The sequence below is a fragment of the Somniosus microcephalus genome, chromosome 5, assembly GCF_052327205.1.
Source record: "Somniosus microcephalus isolate GS21.2 chromosome 5, FLI_Smic_1.0, whole genome shotgun sequence".
Taxonomy (NCBI): Eukaryota; Metazoa; Chordata; class Chondrichthyes; order Squaliformes; family Somniosidae; genus Somniosus; species Somniosus microcephalus.
Window position 1 is genome coordinate 124,775,674 of NC_140991.1, and position 22,909 is coordinate 124,798,582.

Below are 22,909 nucleotides of genomic sequence, written 5' to 3' on the forward strand. Positions count from 1 at the left end.
CATGTCAGCCACAGTAGTCTGTCGCAGGATAAATGCATCGTGGCTGCTGCCTGGAAAGCGGGCATTGACAGCTAGGATGCGCTGCCTGTGGTCACACACCAGCTGTACATTGAGGGAATGGTAGCCCTTCCGGTTGCGGTAATCCTCGGCATTGTGGATAGGTGCCCGCAAAGCCACATGCGTGCAGTCAATGGCGCCCTGCACCATGGGGAAGCCTGCTGTTCTCGCAAATCCCACTGCACGCTGCTGCTGCTTCTCCAGGGTCATGGGGAAGGAGATGAATTGGTGTCTCCTTCTGAAAAGGGCATTGGTCACCTGGCGGATGCAGCAATGCACGGCGAACTGGGATATGTTAGCAATGTCCCCAACAGCGGCTTGGAAGGAGCCGCTTGCATAGAAGTTCAGAGCCACCGTGACCTTCACTTCCACCGACAGAGACGTCCTGCACCTCAGCTGTGGACGCAGATCTCCGTGAAGCAGATGGCAGATCTCTGCAACCACCTCCCTTCTGAAGCGCAGCCTCCTAACACACTGCGCGGCAGGCATGCTGAGATAGGACACCTGCTGTCGGTATTTCCTGAGTGGGTAAGGCCTAGGTAGCGGACGCCTGTTGCCCCCTCTGCGTCTAGCCAGGGCTGCCCCTCTCACACAGCGTCTGCGAGCCCTTCGCACATAATGCTGAAACTGAGGGTTGGCACCCCATGCAGCCCCCATAATATACTGGCAAACAATGACCTCACAATGAAGGCGAATTGCCAAGCTCTGGCCTGAAGCCAAAAATAGCTCTCCTATGTTGGGCCAAAGCAGTAACCTCTCTTCCTTGGTCTCTGTGCAGAAATCCGTTGCACAAGAGTGATTGCTGCAAAATGGCTGGCCTTTATAGTTCAGGGTAAGTGCCCTTTAATTAGCGCTCCCCGAGGTCCGCATGGCCTCTGCTGCGTTCCAGTTCACAGTTCTTAGGAGCGCCACGCCCACATTGGGCGGGCGCGACTGAAGTTCCGGATTGGGGCGCACAAAGGGCGTTGCACGAGGAAATGACGTCATAATCTGCGCGCGCAGCTGAGCGCGCGCAAACACTTTGCGCCGGCGCTAAATGTCTACTGAAGTCGGGCGTAGGCGCAGATCGCCCTGCCGCTAAGTGCCTAGCGCTCGAGATCTACTCCTCCTAAGGCGCTAACGGCTGGCGCACGCAACTGAATTTCTAGGCCATTGCATTATCCTGCTGCTAAGGTATAGATATGTGAATCCTTAAGGCAATAAAGTCTAATTGATGTGTAAACATTGAGTGAGTTCACACATCATGTATTTCACACACCTGCCAAGCTACAAAACATGACCAAAAGCTCCAAAAAAGCTGACAGTCCTGAAAACTAAAGTTGATGGTATACACACTTGTATTAAAGGGGAAAAGATAACTATGTAAGCCTGAAAGGGAAATCCAAATGGTGAAGGGGCAATAAAGGTGATGCATTTACAGGGGTGTCCATGGGCATGCTCCCCAAAAAGTTTTATATGTTCACATTTATAAACTATATATTTGAATTAATTTTAAAGCACTTTTATACTTTACCAGTAACACATTTTTAATTTTAAATAAAGGGTAAAGAATAAATTGACATTTGGATTTTCAGATTAACCAGACTATTATTTACTCAAAAGTTACCTCAAAAATCAGTATCCCACAATCCCCCTCTGGACCCAGCCTTGAGAGACACAGTATCCCATACAGCGCCCCACCTTCTGAGACAGCCTTCTCCAACCATCATAGTTCCCCATGGCAATCTTCTCCCATCCTATCAATTCAATTTGGCAATCTTCACTCCTTTCAGCCCAGTTAAGCTGGTACTCTTCCATGTCCCTCAAAAAAAAAACACACACACACACGCACGATAATGGCACTCTTCTTCTGCGCCTAACCCAAGTTCCAGTCATAGCCTCTGTTTTTCCCTTCTCCCCTTCATTATCATCCATTTCTCGCACTCCTTTATCGCCATCCAGTTCCTCATCTCTCCCCTCTTCATTACTAACCAAGCTCCCCTGCAAATGAAATCAATTCTTATTCTCCCCCCGTCACCACTGCTCACTCTGACCTGATCCAGTGGCTAACGCACAGGAACAGAGCCCGGTCTCTTCTCCAGTCCTAATGGCCACAATTGCTGCCTCTGTCCTGTAGGTGGATAATCCCATTCTTGTGCCTACAGTATAAAGAGGCTACAATCCTAGCCATTAGGGATCTGTTCCAGTGCATTAGCATCTGATTCAAGAGAAAAGAAAATAACATAAGAACATAAGAAATAGGAGCAGGAATAGGCCACCTGGCCCATCGAGCCTGCTCCGCCATTCAATAACATCATGGCTGATCTAGGGCTCAAAGCCACTTCCCCGCTCGCTCCCCATAACCCTTCACTCCCATATCTTGCAAAAATCTGTATCAGGGAGGAATAGGACTGCAAGGGTCAGGGGTGTGGGGGCGGAAGCGAAGGGAGAGTGGATGGCTAACGATTAAATAGAAGTAGTGATTATTTAATTGAATAGCACTGGTCAAAAATTTCAAATAAATTAAAGCAATGGCCAAAGTTATGTAATTTTATTAAATAAAAGCAGCAGCTAATGAAATTTTTTTTTAAAATATTTAATTTGCAGGTTCAGCCAGAAGTGGGGCCAGGAATATTTTTAAATTAATTTATATTGCAACCAATACCAAGGCCAAACAAGAGTATTTTTAAGTTCATCATGCAATAGCAGGGAATGGGGTCTGTGAAGATAGCTGCAGCCAGGAGTCGGGCTGGAGTAGTGGGGCCAAGCAGACAACATTTTGCAGTCAGCAATGGGGAGCAAAACAAACTGGGATTATTCATTTTTCAAAAAAAAATTCTGGAGCCAGAAGTGGCCCAGGTAAATAATATTTTTTTAAGCAGGGCTGAACTGGGGTGCAGGGCCTAAGGAATAGAGCCACTGAAATAAAGAACTATACTCGAGGGCTAGGCTAGAAGATTTTCTAACTGTCAAGCAAGGAAACATTTTGTTAAAATAGTTGAGGGAAATTTTTTTTAAATGTCAGTTGCTGAAAATGTTTTCCTATGCTACGTTCCAGTGCCATGAGGTTGTGCCTTGATTGGAGGGCATGGAGTTCTGGGGGAAACTACAACACTGCCACCTAGTGGCCGGAGGAATGAAATGACAACATAACATGCAATGGTGACGAAAGGATTTCCATTATAATTTCTCCCATAATATTGTACATGGGGAGTCAAGGCCAAGTGTAGTCTTCAAGTGAAGCAGGGTTAGACAGCTGGGGAGGATTTGGGGAGGGGGGGTGGAGTCAAGGTTTCAAAAGGCATGGAGAGTTAAATTACCAGTTTACATTACCAGGCTTTGCTTTTCCAAACTAACGTTACATGACAGATGGAATGAGTGGCAAGGGTATGGAATTTGTGCGAGTGCCCGAAGGTGATAGTTTTAGCCTTTGCAATGTAGTAAATTGTGGTTCATCCAAGACTGGATCTTGGACAAACAGTCTGACAACACAGAGGCAGTAGACAGGTTGAGGGTTGATGGAAAGGTACAGATAGATGTATGAGCCAACGCCATGTCTGCGGAGATGTTGTCAAGGGGCCGTATGTAGATGAGAAAGAGGAGGCCAAAGACACTTTCTTTGGAGACTTTGAAGGTTATGGGGTGATCTGTTCGAAGTTTTCAAGATATTAAGAGGAACAGATAGGGTAGATAGAGAGAAACTATTTCTGCTGGTTGGGGAGTCTAGGACTAGGGGGCATAGTCTAAAAATTAGAGCCAGACCATTCAGGAGTGAAATTAGGAAACACTTCTACACACAAAGGGTGATAGAAGTTTGGAACTCTCTTCCGCAAACAGCAATTGATGCTAGATCAATTGTCAATTTTAAATCGGAGATTGACAGCTTTTTGTTAACCAAAGGTATTAAGGGATATGGAGTTAGGTCGCAGATCAGCCATAATTTCATTGAATGGCAGAACAGGCTCGAGGGGCTCAATGGCCTACTCCTGTTCCTATGACTCCAGAGGTAACAGTGAGGAGCTGGGAAGAGAAGCCACTGCTGAAGATGGTCTGGCTACAATCAGATGCATAAGAGTGGAACCAAGCAAGGGCAATCACACCGACCTGGAAAGGCATTGGAGGGACATGGTGTGGTCAACGGTGTCAAAGGCTGCATTGAAGTTGAGGATGAAGGAGGGATAGATAGGAATATACATTTAGGAATGGGAGCTCATACACCAACCACCACCATGAAGGAAATCAGAGTTTCCAGGTGGGGATGTGAGCTCACAGCCCCCAACTTCCATAGGAATAACACTCGGTTCTGAAAATGGGCAACATCCCCAACACTGAAGGGAATCTGAGCATGTAGATGGGAAGGGGAACTCAGAACCGTCCTCTCCAGAGAAGGAAATCCGGACCTTCAAAAGTTAAGAGAACATAGTTCAAACAATCCCACTCCAACAGAGATGTTTATTGTGGCCTCCGCAGAATTGAAGGATAGTTTACCACCCGTTCATGAGAGTTTGCCAGTTTCTTCCTCCCGAACCCCTGCCCCACCCCTGCAGCGGAGGAAGTTTTCTGCCTTAGCACCCTCCCCACCCCTATTTTTCTACTTCACCCACAGGTCCATTTATCCCCAATCTCTAACCTTGCTTGATCTGAATAATGCACACAAGACTCAAGAACAAGTGTAACACCACAGGAGATCAACCAGTAAATATTAAAAGTTATATGCATGTTGTACACATTATCCTTACACCGTGTCACAATTTTTGAATAATGCTTTGCCTGTCAATATTTAAATCTAAAAGCCCTATGTCAAGATGTATAATGGGAAAATCATTTGCAACATTTTGCTTTCACAAGTTTTTGATTTGCTGTTGTTTCACTGCGAGCCAATCAGAAATTATGAGGAAGGGAGCACACAAATCTAAAGCAACATAAGCAGCAACAAAACCAATAAGAAACTAATAAGGATTTATAAAAATGACCAATCCTGCATGACCAATCAGAAAAACATGCCAATGAAAAGTGAATTAAAAAAGTGTAATTTCTATTATCTAACTGAAAATTCTAATGTCCAAAGTAAGGTTTTAAAAATAAATTCAAAAACAAACATATTTTAAAATAACATGATTAAGTTTAACCACTGAGTTGTCTTTTGTGTCTTTTAATATCTTAATTAAAGTTGTCACTTGAAGGCTGCAGCAGCCTCTTTCAAAAGGCTGAACCTGGATGTGATATTTTTTTCCCAAATTTTTGATAGGAACTGACTGTTTAGAGGATGTTGGCTGCAAGACTCAGCCTTCACATCCACCTTCCAAAAGATACAAAAATTACTGACATTTTTTCAATTAGCAACATTCAATTTTATTAAAGCAGTCGTGTGTTTATTTACCATTCCTGTAAGGTAGAAACAGAGTGGAATTAATGCAGCTGTGATATTTATCAAAAACATTAATTTTCTAGGAAATAATCACAAAACAATAAATTTAGTATTTGCAGAGATCTATTTGAAACTTACAAACCAGGGTAGCCGGGCCCTTTCCCTTCCCCCTCCCTGACAGAACCCAGGAATCCATCAGTGAGCCAAACCCCACATCCCACCTCTCAGGTTTGTCAAACCCCAGCAACCGCGCCCCAGTGTTGCCAGACTCCAAGACCCTTATTCCAGCATTGCCAAATCCCAAGACCAGCATCCCCCAGTACTAATAAAGCCTAGAACAGTCCCCTAGTGTGCTAAACTCGATTACCACCACTCCACCCCCCGCAACCCTCCCCTCCCCTCAGTACTGCTAGATGCCATGCGCCTACCTCAACCTAGTAGATCTTGCATACTATCTTGCTGTCTTTTCTCAGCTTCAAAAAAGGTAAGATTTGATTTATTTAGCCAGCAGCTGAAGGAGGAGTCTGAGGAGGTCAGGAAGCTGCCTGCAAGTTCCCAATGTACAACCAGAGGTCCAGGCTCCTACTCCCTTGAGAAAGATGTCAGGAAAATTGGCAGAAAGCCTGAACAGCACCAATCTCAAAGTGAAGTGAAACCTGGTGAGATGAGGTCACACACTTCAATGTGGCAGAAAAAGCTAAAAGCGGGCAAATTCTCAGCAGAAAATCTGCCTCTTTATCGTGACAGACCGCTGCATGGTGGTTGGGGTGGAAGAGGACATGGCTGTGATCATGGTCTGGGAAGGAGCAATTGTTTTCACTCCTGTGGAGACATGAAATCTCAGTGGCCCTGATACAGTATTATGCGTTACAATGCATAATACCCCTATTATTATAAAACAGCACATTCTCTGACACTATGAGCAACACCGTGGCAGATCTGCTGGTATACATAAAAATTGGGCATCTTGAACAAGTGTCACCGATCAAGCTGATTGACCTCTATGGTGTGACTTAAACAATGATCAAGCCATGAGTTGGTATTGGTTTCACTCTTTTTCCTTTGTAAAGGTTTTAAATAAGTATAAAACCATACTTATAGCTTTATACTTATAAAACTAATCATTACAGCTATCTGATCTGTGCAGATCCACATTGCCAGTTTCTAAATCTCTAAAAGCTATTGTTGGAATATAGTTTGCCACGAGATACCCCTCTTGTTGTTTAATACTCCACTTCCATTAAGACATTACAGCAGTATATTACAGCAGGCATATGGTATCCTGGATACAGTAAGAGGCTGAGGGGATGTAGCATCTCAGCAATGTACTAAAGTGAATAAGTAAAAATGTGAGAAAAAGAAAAGGAAACATACAATTTCACAATTCACAATTCAAATCGCTTTATTGGCATAAGTTACATCTTATGTTGCCAAAGCATCAAAATACATTTATGGTTTAGCACATAAACGCAGTTCTATTCATACAGTGTATAAACCGGTATATCCCTGAGTGTATAAATATACATTCGCATTGTTTATATATATTCTTTTCTTAGTTTACTGGTTGTCCCTCTGTTCATGGCAAGCTGTAACATAGTGTGCCGCCAGTGTTACACAGCTTCTCTCCTCTCCCAGTAGGAATGGGAGTTTTTGGTTGTCATTCAGATTTCTGAAATCAGGGCATATTTGAGAGAATTTTTGGTAGAAATTCTCCCTGATGCCCTGATATTTTCCGCAGGCTGTGAGGAAGTGCATCTCTGTCTCCACTACTCCCTGACTGCAGTGAGAGCATAACCTGTCTTCTCTTGGCAGCCTGGTCTGCCTGTGTCTGCCTTTTTCGATCGCTAGGCTATGTTCGCTAAGTCTGTACCTTGTCAAGGTTCTTCTCAGTTTGTTATCCTTTACCATGGTCAGGTAATCAGCTATGTTGTATTGTCTGTTTAGGACCAAGTAGCAATTGAGTTTGCTTTGGGTTTTTGTTGTTTCTGCCCAATATGTCAGATATTTTTCCTTTTGCTTAGCGACGATTGTGTTGGGTCGAAATCTTTGTGTTACCCTGTCACTGTCCTGGGGCTGGTTATTGTTAGTATTGTTAGTAGTTACTTCACTGAGTCCCAGGACTAGTTGACTGAGGGTATTCTTCTTTATGGTCAGCTCTTGGCATTTCAGGGCGTCGTAGTGATAGCATTGGGGATTGCTCATTTGTAGGTGATTCCAAAATTTGGTGGCTCTTTTTTGGATAGTGATTATTAATGGATATTGGCCTAGTTCCGCCCTGCATGCATTGTTTACTGTTTTCCTTTGAGTCCGGAGGATACTTTTACAGAATTCTGCATGTAGGATCTCAATTGGGTGTTTGTCCCATTTTGCAAATTCTTGTTGAGTTAGCGGTCCCCATACCTCACTGCCATAGAGTGCAATTGGTTCAATTACTGATTTGAAAATTTTGAGCCAAATGATAATTGGGATTTCTATTTGGATTGATTTTTTGATGGCATAGAAAGCCCTTCTTGCTTTCTCTTTCAGTTCATTCACAGCCAGTTTGAAGTTTCCCGTAGAACTGATTTTTAAGCCCAAGTATGTGTAGTTAGTGGTTTGTTCAATTTTGGTTGTTCCTACTGTGAAATTTATTTTGGGTCCCTGATGTTTGGATCTTTGCTGGAACACAAGGACTTTGGTTTTTTGGGGATTTATTGTCAGGGCCCAAGTCTGGCAGTACGACTCCAGCAGGTCCAGGTTTTGCTGTAGCCCCTCTTTAGTTGGTGACAGCAGAACCAGGTCGTCTGCATAGAGGAGGAATTTAACCTTGGATTCATATAGGGTGAGGCCGGGTGCTGTAGATTGTTCAAGTAGTTTTGCCAATCCATTTATGTAAATATTAAAGAGTGTCGGTGAGATTGGCGAGCCCTTCGTCACCCCCCGCCCCTGTGGGAAGTATTTTGTTTGTTTGTCTCCAATTTTAACTGCACATTTGTTGTTTGTATACATTGATTTAATTACATCATATGTTTTCCCTCCTACCCCGCTTTCGATAAGTTTCAGGAATAAACCGTCATGCCAGATGGAGTTGAAAGCCTTCTGGAAATCTACAAAGCATGCGTAGATTTTGCTTTTGTTATGGTGAACGTGTTTGTCAATTAGGGTCTGTAGGGTGAAGATATGATCGGATGTTCTATAGTTTGGCAGGAATCCAATTTGGCTTTTACTCAAGACATTGTGCTCCTCAAGGAAGTTTATAAGTCTTTTGTTTATGATGCTACAGAATACCTTCCCCAGGTTACTGTTTACACAGATGCCTCGATAGTTGTTTGGGTCGATTTTGTCCCCACTTTTGTATATGGGCGTTATGAGTCCTTTGTTCCAGATATCAGGGAAATAACCGACACTCAGAACCAAGTTGAAGAGTTTTAGGATAGCCAGTTTCATTTTGTTGTCTGTGTATTTAATCATCTCATTTAGTATGCCGTCTGTCCCGCAGGCTTTTCCTGGTCGCAGGTCCTTGAGTTTTTCAAGAAGTTCTTTTTCTGTTATTATGGCGTCCAGCGGGTTTTGGTTATCTTTTATGGCCATTTCTAGCTTTTCCAGTTTTTTGCATATTTGGTGTTGCTCTGGTCTTAGTGTGTTTTTCTGGTATAATTTTTCAAAGTGGTTTACCCATGTGTCCCCATTTTGAATGGCCAAATCGTCGTGTTGTTTTTTGTGTAGTGTTTTCAAGTTTTCCCAGAAACAATTGGAATCAATGGATTCCTCCATGGAGCTGAGTGTATTCTTAATATATTGCTCTTTTTTGGTTCTGAGTGTGTTTCTGTATTGTGTTAGTGTCTGACAATAAGTAAGGCGTAGTTCCTCGTTTTCTGGATGTCTGTGTTTTTGGTTTGATATTTTTCTAAGTTTTTTCCTCATGTTATGGCAATCTCGGTCAAACCATTTTTCATAGTTTTTTGTTTTGGGTTTGTTCTTGCGAGCTTTCAAGTTTGCATTTGTTGCCAAATTATCAAAAATATTGTTTAGTTTACTAACTGCCCGGTTTACGCCTTCTTTATTGTGAGTGTATATGTTATCCAGAAAGGTGTCTAAGAGAGCTTGAGTTGATGCATTGCTAATTGTTTTCTGGTATTTTTCCGTGTCGTTTTTGGCCCATCTGTACGATTTTTTGGTGTTGTACAGTTTACTGGGTTGTGTTTCTATGTTGTTTGTTTCTGTCTTTTTGAGGAACATAGTAATTTGACTGTGATCTGACAGTGTTGTTTGTGGTTTGACTGTGAATGCTCTGAAAGAGGATGGGTCCAAGTCTGTAATCATATAGTCTACTGTGCTGCAGCCAAGAGGTGAGCAATAGGTCGATCTTCCTAGGAGGTCTCCTATGAACCTACCATTGACAATGTACAGACCCAGGTTTCGACAGAGCTGTAGTAGCTGTTTTCCGTTGGTATTTGACTGCTTGTCGCAGTTATGCCTGTATGGAAGGGAAGGGATGTCAAAGTGGTTATTCCCGAAAACGTAATTGTTTCCCTGATTATTGGTGAAGTCTGGTTCTTCGCCCGTTCTTGAATTGAGGTCCCCACAGGTCAACACGTTCCCCTGGGCCTGGTATTGGATAATTTCCCCCTCCATGTTGGAGAAGGTGTCCTCTTTAAAGTACGGGGAATCGATTGGAGGGATATAAAGTGCGCAAATGTAAACATCTTGGGTGTTTGAGATAATCTCCCTCTCAAGTTTGAGCCACATATGGTTTTCGCCCTTTTTTATACATTTGATGTAATTCTTAAGTTCTGTTTTAAACATACACAGAGATAATTGGGGGGGGCGGAGGTGGTGGAGATGTGAGACACATCTATATACCGTTAAAGGATGATTTTTAGAAACTTTTGTCCATCACTAACTGCACGGGAGATCAACTGGTGTTCAGAATAATCAACGTTCCCATTAAATTTAATGAATTCAGATACTTTAAGCTAAAGGTCATAATAAAGTAGGATTAGTCTCCCAGGATCTTTTCCATATCCCTATCAGATACATCAGGGATTGATGGTGTGGACCAATTATTAGACAGGAGTCATGTGAATATAACAATGGAGACAAAATATTTACATAAAATCAGAAACATAAACAAACTGATGAGTTAGGAGCAATGGTTAATAGGGAGTGAATATATATTGTAGGAGCAATTGAACTCTGGCAAAAGAAGGGATTAAATGAAGAACAAATCTACAGGACAGGGTGGGGCATGGGATGGCACTATATCAAGGAAGGTTTATAGGTTGTTGGGAGGAAGTGGCAGTGTCTCTGGGTGTATCTAGAAGACAGAAAGGGGGAAACATTTAGTGAAGAGTATGTTACAGAACATCATAAAAGAAAATGGAAGTGGGTGTACTGCAGAGAGAGCTCTAAAAAAGATTAGTGATGAGGCCTCCATTGTAATCATGAGGATTTTGATCTTCCTGATATAGACTTGGACTTAGAGCAGAGTAGGGACACTCTGAATGCATGAAGATTATTGAAGTTCAATAATCTTTTCTTAAAACAGCAGGTGAGAGAACTCACAAGTGGGAAGGCAATATTGGACTCACTCCCAACTAATGAGAAAGTGATTGTCAAGTTGAAAAGGAACATTTGGAGTCTGGTGATCATAACGTTGTTCATTTTTATATCTGAACTGAGGATTGAACAGATAAAATATCTATTAGGTGAATAGATTTCAGGAGAGCAGACTTCAAGAAGATGAAATGCTGTATGAAAGGAATGAAATGGGATAAACTAATAAAAGCGAAGGAGCATGACAGTGTTTTAATGAGATATGTTTATTACATTGCAGAGGCAGATCATAGAAAACATGTTGAGGACCAAACAGGAGAGTGAAACCAACATGGCTGAAATGCAAAATTATGGAAGATATTAGGGAGTAAGAAATTCTGAAATGTACAGAGAAGGAACAGGTTAGGGAGATCCATAATATCAAGCACAAGAAAGCAAAGAAACTGATGTATTCCCTTTTTGTATCAAGATAGATATAGCTCAAAATATAAAAGGACAATGACAAAGCATTTTAAAGTACATTAAGAGCAAGAAAAGGGTACAGAGGGATGTTCAATTGTTTAATCAGTGGGCTCAGTAGACAGGGAAATACCAGAATGACTAAATCATTATTTTGTGATTTTTTTTCCCAACCATTGAAAGGAGAAGGGGAGAGAAATTAGAGTGTTAAAAGAGTATAAAGGAAAGAGAAGACTGGAAACCCTTTGTATCGTAAGCAAAGGCACAGTAAAAAGATTTGGAAAGCTGAAGGTAAACAAGGCTCCAGGCTCTGACAATTTCCATCCAAGGGTTCTGTTCTAGATGGCTTGGGGATTTAAAAATCACAGATATCTTCCAAAGCTTATTGAAACTGGGTAATGACCCAATTTAGTGCAAAGTAGCAAATTTGACTCCCATCCCTAAAATAGATGCAAGGGATGAACTCTCAAATTACAAACATGTGATCCATACCTCAATTGTGGGGAAGCGCTGCAAACTTTGACAAGGGATCATCTGGAAGGATGGGGCTGATTAAAGAGAGCCAGCATAGATTCAGAAGGGGCAGATTGTACCTGACCAATTTATTGCATTGCTTGGAGGAAATCAGTTCTGATGGTTAAAGCTGAGGGAGTGCATGTTATCTACCTGAATTACAGGAAAGGATTTCATACTGTGCTACAACACAGACCAATTCACAAAGTGTGTGCCAATGGGCTACATGGCAAAGTATTAGGCTGGACTGATGTGTGGCTGAGGGTAGACAACAAATGGTGATGGTGTGTGGAGAGGTGTCAAGAGTGGAAACCAGCTGCTCATGGGGTTCCACAGGGGTCAGTGTTGGGGCACAGCTTATAACATTTTATAAATGACAGGACAGAAAGTTGTCCAAATTGTGTTTGCAGAGAACACCAAAGTGGATAGTGGCCAATGATACTAACCAATGGGGTACAATCCTGAGGATTCTAGACAGGCTAGGCCAATAGGCAGGTGGAGTTCAATACAGAAAGTCCAAAGTTCAGGGGATTAGGCAGAAGAGGCGAGAACATGGATTACATATTAAATGGCAGCATGTTTGAGATAACGGAGCAGTAAACATATTTAAGAGGTTTGGTGGATTGGTTGTTAAAATTGTCAGTTCAATGTTCACAAGCAGTGAAAACAGCAAATAAAACATTCGGATGTTTAGCAGGAAGTATTTCTGGCCCTTTTCTATTTAACCATTAAGAATCAACCATGTAATTTGGGCCCGAAGCCAGATGTAGGCTAGACTAGGTAGGGGTGGCAGGTCCCCTCCCTTAAGGACACAAGTGAACTTGACGGGTTTTTACAACCTAAGAAATAGGAGCAGGAGTAGGCCATTTGGCCCCTCGAGCCTGCCCCGCCATTCAATAAGATCATGGCTGATCTGATCTTGGCCTCAACTCCACTTTCCCGCCCGCTCCCCATAACCCTGGACTCCCCTGTAGCTCAAATATCTGTCTATCTCCGCTTTGAATATATTCAATGACTCCGGCTCCACAGCTCTCTCGGGTAGAGAATTCCAAAGATTCACAACTCTCAGAGAAGAAATTCCTCCTCATCTCCGTTTTAAATCTGACAGACTTCATAATTTGTTCTGGTGACAGATTTATTGAATTCAATTTCATAACTTGGCAACCCTCTAAGGTTGCTGGTCCAGTACCTTATACCCGTATAACTAAAGGTGTGAAGTCTAAGGATGTGATGTATTGGGCTAAGAGTACTGTGTGCTGTTTTATTCTCCGTATTACAGGAAAGATGTAGAATTATTAAAGTGAGTCCAGAGGGGGGCAATGAGGTCGATTCCTGAACTTAGGGGGGCTAGGTTATGTGTATCCCATGTATCGCAGCTTCTTTCACAAGGTACAAAGATGCTCACTTCATAACTAACCAGGCTCAATGAATTGAAAGAGATTTTAAAGCAGCACCCATGTCATTTTAGAGAAGAATTCATTTTAACGGTAATTTACATTGCATTTCTTCAAGCCACTGATAGCACACTATCATCCAGGTGACAAAATTTTCCCTCCAGTCAGTCATGCAGCACGCAGTTCATGAATCCTAAAACCTCCTATCTATTGGCTCTCCAATGCGTCCAATAGGAATTAGCAGCACAATGGTATAGAAACAGAGGAAGAATGGTCATTTAAGGAAGCTGGTCTATTGAAGCACCACACCGTACATCAATATAAAAAGCATCTTTGCTCATCTCTGTTGGAGGTTTGTTGACACCAGCACAATGATGGCACTCAGCTGTCCAGTAACACAAGTAAAGGATTTACCAATCATCTCCCGTGAGGAGGGATCTTGGGGTGGCACCTACTAAGCCCTGCTCTAAGCAATGCAGAGTAAATACAACTTCCAAGTGTATTGCTCTGGTTTCTGCTTTCCCCCACCTCCCCCCTCATCTCTACCTTTCCTGCTCCTTGCGATCTTTTTCTATTTCCTCTTCAATTTTGTAGAATGACAAGTGAGGAAAGCTGAACTTCTGAAACATTTAGATAGCAGGCATCAAGACAAAAAGTTCAAATGATGTGCACTGACACCAAGGAACAATGAGCTTTAGTCACCATGATCAGCACGTGGCTGTGAAAAGCAGGAAGGATGACTGTTGTCCTTCAATGCCTGTACTCTGTTCTGCTCCACTCTGAATATCTGGCCTATGCACAGTGTTTCATAAGTTGAGCAAGCCACCCTCCTCAAATATCTCACCTTCTTTGTCCAGCCCTTGCATGGCACATTCCTATCTAACCAAACACAGCCAGCACACATCCAGCAATGACTTCTCTTCTCTTCTTGCATCGTCTCCTCCAGAATCCCCAAGGATCTCCACGTCTTCTTTATCTCTTTATACTGTTCCTCCACAAAGTTATCTGGAATCACCTTCCACATGTATGGTAAGAATACTTAGCTTCATCTCTCCATCACTTCTTTCAAACCTTCAACTGACTCCATGCTGTTAGATCATTTATCAGACATCCAATCATGGATGAATCTCAAGTTCCTCCAGCCCAACATTAGGAAGCCAAAGCAATCGTGTTTAGCCCCTACTACAAACTCCGCAGCCTCCAGCCAGACTTTATCCCCCTCCCTGGTCACTGAATCAGACTGAGCCAGACCATTCACAATCTTGATGTCCTATTCGGCCCTGAACATAAGCTTGAAGCCTCACATCCTATCCATCACCCTATAGCTTACTTCCACCTAGATAACATTTCTTGCTTCCACCCCTTCCTCAGTCCCTTTACTGCTGAAAATCTTATCCATGCATTGCCGCCTCCAGATTCAAACTACTCAGTTGCCCTCAATTCTTAACCTTCCATCTATCCCTTCTACCTCAGCATCTGTTGAGCTTATGTTTTTTGTTTGTGAAACATTTGGGACATTTTTAAAACAGTAAAGACACTATAAATCCAGCTAGTTGCAACTTCTGCTTACAAAGGACCTGGGCTCACTTCCTGTAGTTTCCCAATACTGTGAGATCTCCTCCCTTCTTCACCCCTGCCACATTATATTTTATTCTCTCTGCTTCAGTACTTAATTAGTTGGTGGTTATCTTTTATCTTGTATTAGGGATTATTCAGTGCACTTACCAATTCACTAGTGCCCAACACCAGCTAATCTCTGCAATACACTATCAAGCAGCAAAGTGAAGGCGTTTGCTGCAGGCCATGAACTACACTTTGCAAAAGGATCTCTCAATCCCTGTGTCAAGCACTTCGAGTTTTCCAACCTTCAATTCAATTCAATGGACTGTAGTGAGGATCCCTTTGATTGAACTGCTGTGATGTCAATAGCAATAAGCAGACAATCAAAAGACAGAATTATCACACAGACATCGAACAAGGAAGTGAGAATCATAGAATCACAGAAATTTATGGCACAGAAGGAGGCCATTCAGCCCATCATATCTGTGTCGGCTGAAAAAGAGCTATCCAGCCTAATCCCACTTTCCGGCTCTTCGTCTGTAGCCCTGTAGGTTACAGCACTTCAAAGTGACAGCTGTGGCTCTGTGATAGCACTCTTGCCTCTGAGTCAGAACATTGTGGGTTCAAGCCCCACTCCAGAGGCTGGAGCACAAAAATCTAGGCTGTCACTCCAGTGCAGTACTGAGGGAGTGCTACACTGTCGGAGATGCCGTCTTTCGGATGAGACATAAGAACATAAGAACATAAGAAATAGGAGCAGGAGTAGGCCAATCGGCCCCTCGAGCCTGCTCCACCATTCAATAAGATCATGGCTGATCTGATCCTAACCTCAAATCTTCTATCACTCTGCATCCACCCGAACCCATGTGATCTCCCGGGAGAGGCGAAAAACCAGATAAAGACCCAATGGCCAATTTGGGAGAAAAAAATCTGGGAAATTCCTCTCCGACCCATCTAGGCGATCGAAATTCTTCCAGGAGATCACTCTGTCCCTATATTTTCTACAGTACTTACCTTCTGTAAAGGCGATCTCCACCCCAGCCAGGAACAGGAATAAAACCATCTCCTGAAATCTAACAGAATTAGAACACAGTAGGAGCAGAACAAGGCTACACGGCCCCTGGGCCCGCTCCACTACCCACAGGGCCATGACCATTCCGAACCCAGACTCATGTCCAATTTCCTGCCCGCTCCCCGTAACCCTTTATTCCCTTTACTTCTAGGAAACTATCTATTTCTGTTTTAAATTTATTTAATGATGTAGCTTCCACAGCTTTCTGGGGCAGCAAATTCCACAAACCTACCACCCTCTGAGTGAAGAAGTTTCTCCTCATCTCAGTTTTGAATGAGCAGCCCCTTATTTTAAGATTATGCCCCCTAGTTCTAGTTTCACCCATCATTGGGAACATCCTCACCGCATCCACCCGATCAAGCCCCTTCACAATCTTATATGTTTCAATAAGATCGCCTCTCATTCTTCTGAACTCCAATGAGTAGAGTCCCAATCTACTCAACCTCTCCTCATATGACCACCCCCTCATCCCCGGGATTAACCGAGTGAACCTTCTTTGTACTGACTCGAGAGCAAGTATGTCTTTTCTTAAGTATGGACACCAAAACTGTATGCAGTATTCCAGGTGCGGCCTCACCAATACCTTGTACAACTGCAGCAATACCTCCCTGTTTTTATATTCCAACCCCCTAGCAATAAAAGCCAACATTCCATTGGCCTTCTTAATCACTTGCTGCACCTGCATACTAACTTTTTGAGTTTCGTGCACCAGGACCCCCAGATCCCTTTGTACTACAGTACTTTCCAGTTTCTTGCCATTAAGATAATAACTTGCTCTATGATTTTTCCTGCCAAAGTGCATAACCTCACACTTTCCAGTATTGTATTCCATCTGCCAAATCTCTGCCCACTTACTTAGCCTGTCTATGTCCCTTTGCAGGTTTTTTATGTCCTCCTCACTCACTACTTTCCCTCCCATCTTTGTATCATCTGCAAACTTTGATATGTTACACTCGGTCCCCTCCTCCAAATCGTTAATATAGATTGTAAAGAGTTGGGGACCCAGCACTGACCCCTGCGGAACACCACTAGTTACTGGTTGCCAATCTGAGAACGAACCATTTATCCCAACTCTCTGCTTTCTGTTAGAGAGCCAATCCTCCACCCACGCCAGAATATTACCCCCAATCCCGTGATTTTTTATCTTGAGCAATAATCTTTTGTGTGGCACCTTGTCAAATGCCTTTTGGAAGTCTAAATACACTACGTCCACTGGTTCCCCTTTATCCACCCTGTATGTTACTTCCTCAAAAAACTCAAGCAAATTTGTTAAACATGACTTCCCCTTCATGAAACCATGCTGAGTTTGCCCTATTAAATTATGTTTATCCAAATGTCCCGTTACTGTCTCCTTAATAATGGACTCTAACATTTTACCAACCACAGATGTTAGGCTAACAGGTCTATAGTTTCCAGCCTTCTGCCTACTACCCTTTTTAAATAAGGGTGTTACATTAGCATTAGACGTTAACAAAGGCTCTGTTTGCTCTCTCAGGTGGACGTAAAAGATCCCATGGCACTATTTCAAAGAAGAGCAGGTGTCCTGGCCAATATTTATCCCTCAATCAACATCACTAAAACAGATTATCTGGTCATTATCACATTGCTGTTTGAGAGAGCTTGCTGTGCGTAAATTGGCTGCTGCAATTCCGACATTACAACAATGACTACACTTCAAAAGTGCTTCATTGGCTGTAAAGCGCTTTGGGACGTCCCAAGGACAGGAAAGGTGCTATATAAATGCAAGTCTTTCTTTCTTTTTCAAGTGCATATCCAAGTACTTTTTAAATGCGATAAGGGTTTCTGCCTCTACCATCCTTTCAGGCAGTGAGTTCCAGACCCCCACCAGCCTCTGGGTAGAAAAGTTCTCCTCAACTCCCCTCTAATCCTCTACCAATTACTTGAAATCTATGCCCCCTGGTTATTGACCTCTCTAAGGGAAACAGGTCCTTCCTATCCACTCTATCTAGGCCACCCATAATTTTATACACTTCAATTAAGTCTCCCCTCAGCCTCCTCTACTCCAAAGAAAACAACCCCAACCTATCCATTCTTTCCTCCTAGCTAAAGTTCTCCAATCCTGGCAACATCCTCGTAAATCTCTGTACCCTCTCTAGTGCAAACGAAAACTCTTAAAATTAAGAGAGCAAAAGAAAGATTGGGCTCTCACATGGGGAAAAGGCAAACCTGAAATAAAGATGGACAAACTTAATTTTTTTTAAAGTTTCTTAAAAAATTTAATTTTTATTAAAATGGACAAATTTCACACTGCACAAAATTAAAATTACTTTTCCAGGCCCTTAACATTGGTTTAGCAGTAATAACGCTGTCAAAACCCGAGTTACATGTCAGGTCTAACTTGTAGTGGGGAATTTAACAGCGTGCTCACTGTGGAGTTTCAATGATTTGGCTGATTACACAGATTGCCAGCTCGGTGGGGGGGGCGGGCACAGTGCAGCCTGTTTTGGAGCTGTCAATGACTGACCACAATGTCAGGATTTCCACATGTGCCTGCACCAAATCCCGAAGTTGTGGTCAATTTCAATGGCGGAATGACGGCGACGCTGCCAGTTCGCCGTCATCCCAACCGCAAATTCTGGGCCATTTTGTCACTGCATCATGGTATTTAACTGGTTGCCTGGTAAACTTCATATCCAGTTTTTTTTTTAATTGCTTGTTCTCTCTCATGTGCCTTCTCTACTCCACAGATTGTTAAACAGTGAACTCAAGCTTTTTGGTTACTGACTGTATCAGCCCTGATATTACACATACCCATTCCAACACGTCATCTCGCCACGTTCCTCGTTGCCGGCCTCCTGATCCATTAAAAACCTTTCCGGACAGCAACAGCCCCACAAACTTTCCCTGTGACTCATGATTAATATGCTCACAGTACATCATTTTTCTCATCATATTCAGCTCATCACTTCCGTTTTCTTTTCTAGCTCAAAGGGCTCATCGTTATTCACTCCTCTTGTCCAACCAATTTGGAAGATTATGAATTTTCCATTGAGCAGGAACCCAACTGCTAAATCATTCAGCCTATTTCTTATAATGAATTCATAGTATATATTATAACGATTGAATGATACAACACATCCTTGTCCCACTCCTTGCAGGCTTTATCAATTTTCTTAACTCTAGCTGTTGGGTGAAAATAAATTCACATCTAATCTGTGGTAAAGTAAAAGGTGCAGTTTATTGAAAACAGAGCTCTGGGAGAAGCGTCTCAGACCCCGCGGTCTGTGCGAGCACCTTCTCCCCGATCAACAAAATTCACAAGCTTACATACAGTACAAGACTGGAGCATACCGATAGCCGTTATTACATTGGCCCAGAAATTATGTGCACTCACCCGGCACGCTGACATCTGAAGCCTGGGCCTGCTTGGAATTCCTGTCACTGGCCCGGTTCAGATGTCGGCGCGCTGTGCTTACCTGATCCAGTGGCGTAGTTAGTTCGATGTGCCGGCTGGGATCAGGTGAGCACTGTGCAGCCAATCATGGGAGGGGAAACTTCATTCATGAGTTTGATAGTAAGAACTGTCAAACTCATGAAAAGTACAGGCGCCCAAAAGACTAGTTTAACTTTAAATAAAACTTTAAAAAACATCCCAATAATTAAATAAACTATAAATAACTTTAAAAAACTATTTTAAACAATTAGTCAAATTTTTGAAAAAAATAATTTTTTAAAAAATCGGGTCTAAAACTACACTTACTTTACTGTAAAGTCCTTAAAAACAATAAAGCTGTGGAAAAAATGTTATAATTTTAAGTAATAGACCACTTACCTTAAAGAATGAAGTCCTTACGTCTCCTTTTTACATTCGTAAAAAGGAGAGGCCCTTACACACGCGCAAACCTGTGGAAAAAAAGGAATTTCAGCGCGCACGCGCAGACTCCTGCGCACACGCGTTCGTCCTCTGAACCCCTTGGTTCAGAGGACAGGAAATGCCGGTTTTCCGCACATGCGCTGTGCATGCTGAAAACCGGCACTTCCATCGGGCCCACGCGTGAGTATACCGTCCGTACTCACGCGTTGGGCCCGGAATTACTGGGCCATTACTTATTCCTTGGCCAATGCGGCCCAATTATATTCCTTCAAAAACAACCTAATTATAACTTTACATCGTTAGCTAAGCCCCTTCTTTCAGTTCTGTCTTTTATCTAAGTTTGTCCAGTTATCTGGATCGCAGGGTCCATTCTTGCTTCATCGTGGCTTCGGCCGATCACGAGTCAGTGACTCATGATTGGACATGGCTCAAAGGTTAATCAAATATACCTTACATACATCCGCGTGACAGTTGTTACTTCGTAACCTGATTGTTCTGCAAATGTTAACCTTGTTATTGCAGCTTCTCATATCTCCACATGCTTAATCACTTTTGTAGTTTAGTTTCTGATCATCTGTTCCATTTGTGGTTTCAACTAGTTTCAACCGAAACTAGGTTGTCATGCTGTGTCGTTTGACTGCAACATTCAACTGGCTCAAATCCCAACCCTTCAATCCCTCCTGTTGGTCCCGGTACAAATTTAGATTTTGCCCCAGGATACAGGTAGACTATCCTTTATCCGAACTTCCGAAAACCGAAACCCTCTAAAAACCGAAGGTTTTTTCGGTCAGCGTAAGTCGTGCGCACGACATGACCAGAGTGGCGCACAACTTACGCTGAGCAGAGGGTCAGCGTAAGTTGTGCGCACGACCCCCCGCGGACCCCCGCCGACCCCCCCACCGACCCCGACCCCCGCCGACCCCCCCGCCCCACCTTCCGAAATCCGAAATTTTCCGAAAACCGAAACACGGCTGGTCCCGAGGTTTTCGGATAAAGGATAGTCTACCTGTACCAACTTCCAATGCCGTTTCTTGCCACCCACCGCATAGTCACCCTGTATTGAGGGTTGGGCTCAATTGTCCTGAGCTCGTCCTTCGTTGATCATCATGTGACTCTTTATATGTGAGACTCATCGTCCTCGTCGTCTTCTCCTGTTGCTTGTAGTTCGTCGGTCGTTGATAGCAGGGGTTTTATCGCATCTCCAGATGCTACTGGAATGCCGGCGAGTGCCAATCTGCTAGGGAGGGCAAGTGATGGATGTATGGCACCACATATCCCAAATAGCAGGACCCAGTCCAATTTCGTGGAAGCCATGGGTATGCCTTATGCCCACAAATAAAATAGGTCCCATTATAGGCAGTTAGGTTCATATTCGTTGCGACTGTGGAAAAGCCGGACTCGCCGTTACTCCCTGTGATTCCGTTCCATTTCCTCCCACTAGTGAGGTTTGTTAAACCAGTTGTATTAAACCACCAAACTTCTAAGGGTGAACCTTGTTCGAGTGTTGTCCAATTATGTTTACAACTACTGTTTCCTGCTTCCAGATTCCCCTCTGCTTACATTCCTTATCCAACATATCGCCCCAACGGGTCTTCCTACCCCAGTTGTGTTTGTGAGGATAAGGTACGGTGGCTTTTTGACACGGGTTTGTATCATCCTTCAAACATGTTTAAGGGATATCCTGCACTCCTGAACTGTACTCTTTCCTCCTCCCGTTTTCTGCTCTGGGTGTCGTTACCATTAGTACTACTGCTCGTATTGTTTCTACTAACTAACCATTCTGCCATTTGAATTACGTTCAATGGTATTGGTCTAAGAGGGATTCCCCCGTTGGAGTGGATTGGGATATGGCTACATACCCAACATGCACTTTCTCCCTTGTCCCTTACATACACATAACTCATATACAAAAACATATTAACATGTAAATCTCGCTTTTCCCGTGCCGGGTGGCATGTCACTCCGGTCAACGCCACACATATTCCACAAAACAATACTATAGTCAAATACATTTTAAAGACGTATTAACAATTTTCCAAAGGGTTATTGAGATTGATTGCAGGTATCACCTGTTAAATATACAAATATGCATTTTAGTCCTTGTAGACCTTCAGTTGAGTCCAGTGCTTCCACCGCCCCATCCCCTTTATATCTATATATACATGCGCAAGTATCTCCACTAATAAGGACTTCAGTTAAAGCAGCTGCATGTCCATGCTCATCTTCCGAGGCGATTAACAGGTCATCCACGTATTGCAACACAGTGCTGTGATACGGGTTGAGGTTCACTGTTTCTAACAGTGAACTCATTACCCGGTGGAATACCACCAGGCTGTTATGGAACCCCTGAGGTAGCCTAGTCCATGTATACTGTCTTTCCCCGACTGTAAAGGCAAACTTATTCTGGGATTCCTGGTCTAAAGGTAAAGACCAGAATCCATTAGCTATGTCCAAAACTGTAAAAATCTTGTGCTCTGAGTTCAAGGCATTTAAGATTGTGGATGGGCTGGTCACTATTGGGTGCAATTTGGGCGTTACCTTGTTTAATTCAGTATAATCAATAGTCAGTCGGAATGATTTATCCGGTTTGGTGACTGGCCATACGGGCGAGTTGGTCGTGCTTTCGGTAATCCTAATTATGCCCCTTTCTTCAAGATCACGCACTATTTCTTGTACTGCTTCCCGTGCTTCTGGTTTAATAGGGTATTGCTTATGGGGCTTGTGTTCCGGACCTGGAACCGTGATTGGCTCCGTTTTTACCCGTCCGGTGTCCTGTTTTGTCTTAGCCCAAACCTCTTTCATAATTTTGCATATGGTCCCGTATGGTTTTCGTTCTAGTTCCCAATCCCTGCTCAAAGATGCTGCACTCCCTACCCTAGCCAAATTGGTGCATGGTTTATCTATACTGACCTTGGACCCATCTCCTTTGGACCAAACAATTTTATTTTGCGTGGAGTCCACCAATATATTAAATTCTTTTAGCAAGTCTATTCCTAATATGGTACCTTCGTTATTTGGACACACATAAAATTGGGCGGGGAGGAGTTTTCCTGTTATCTCTAAAACTTGTACTTCACTTTTATAAGCCTTAATTTTTTATATACTCCTTGGTTGTCGGAAGGGGCAAATCAGTCAAG

General features: G+C 43.0%; 1 protein-coding gene across 1 annotated transcript in view; it reads right to left on the reverse strand.

The window, feature by feature from the left end:
* LOC147117295 (band 4.1-like protein 4B) overlaps window positions 1-22,574 on the reverse strand; it is a 165,474-nt gene extending 142,900 nt beyond the window's left edge. Inside the window, exon 1 of the mRNA XM_085989358.1 lies at window positions 21,935-22,574. Within this exon, the coding sequence (XP_085845484.1) occupies window positions 21,935-22,574 (640 nt within the window). The remainder of the gene's footprint in view (window positions 1-21,934) is intronic.
* Window positions 22,575-22,909: the final 335 nt, after the last annotated feature.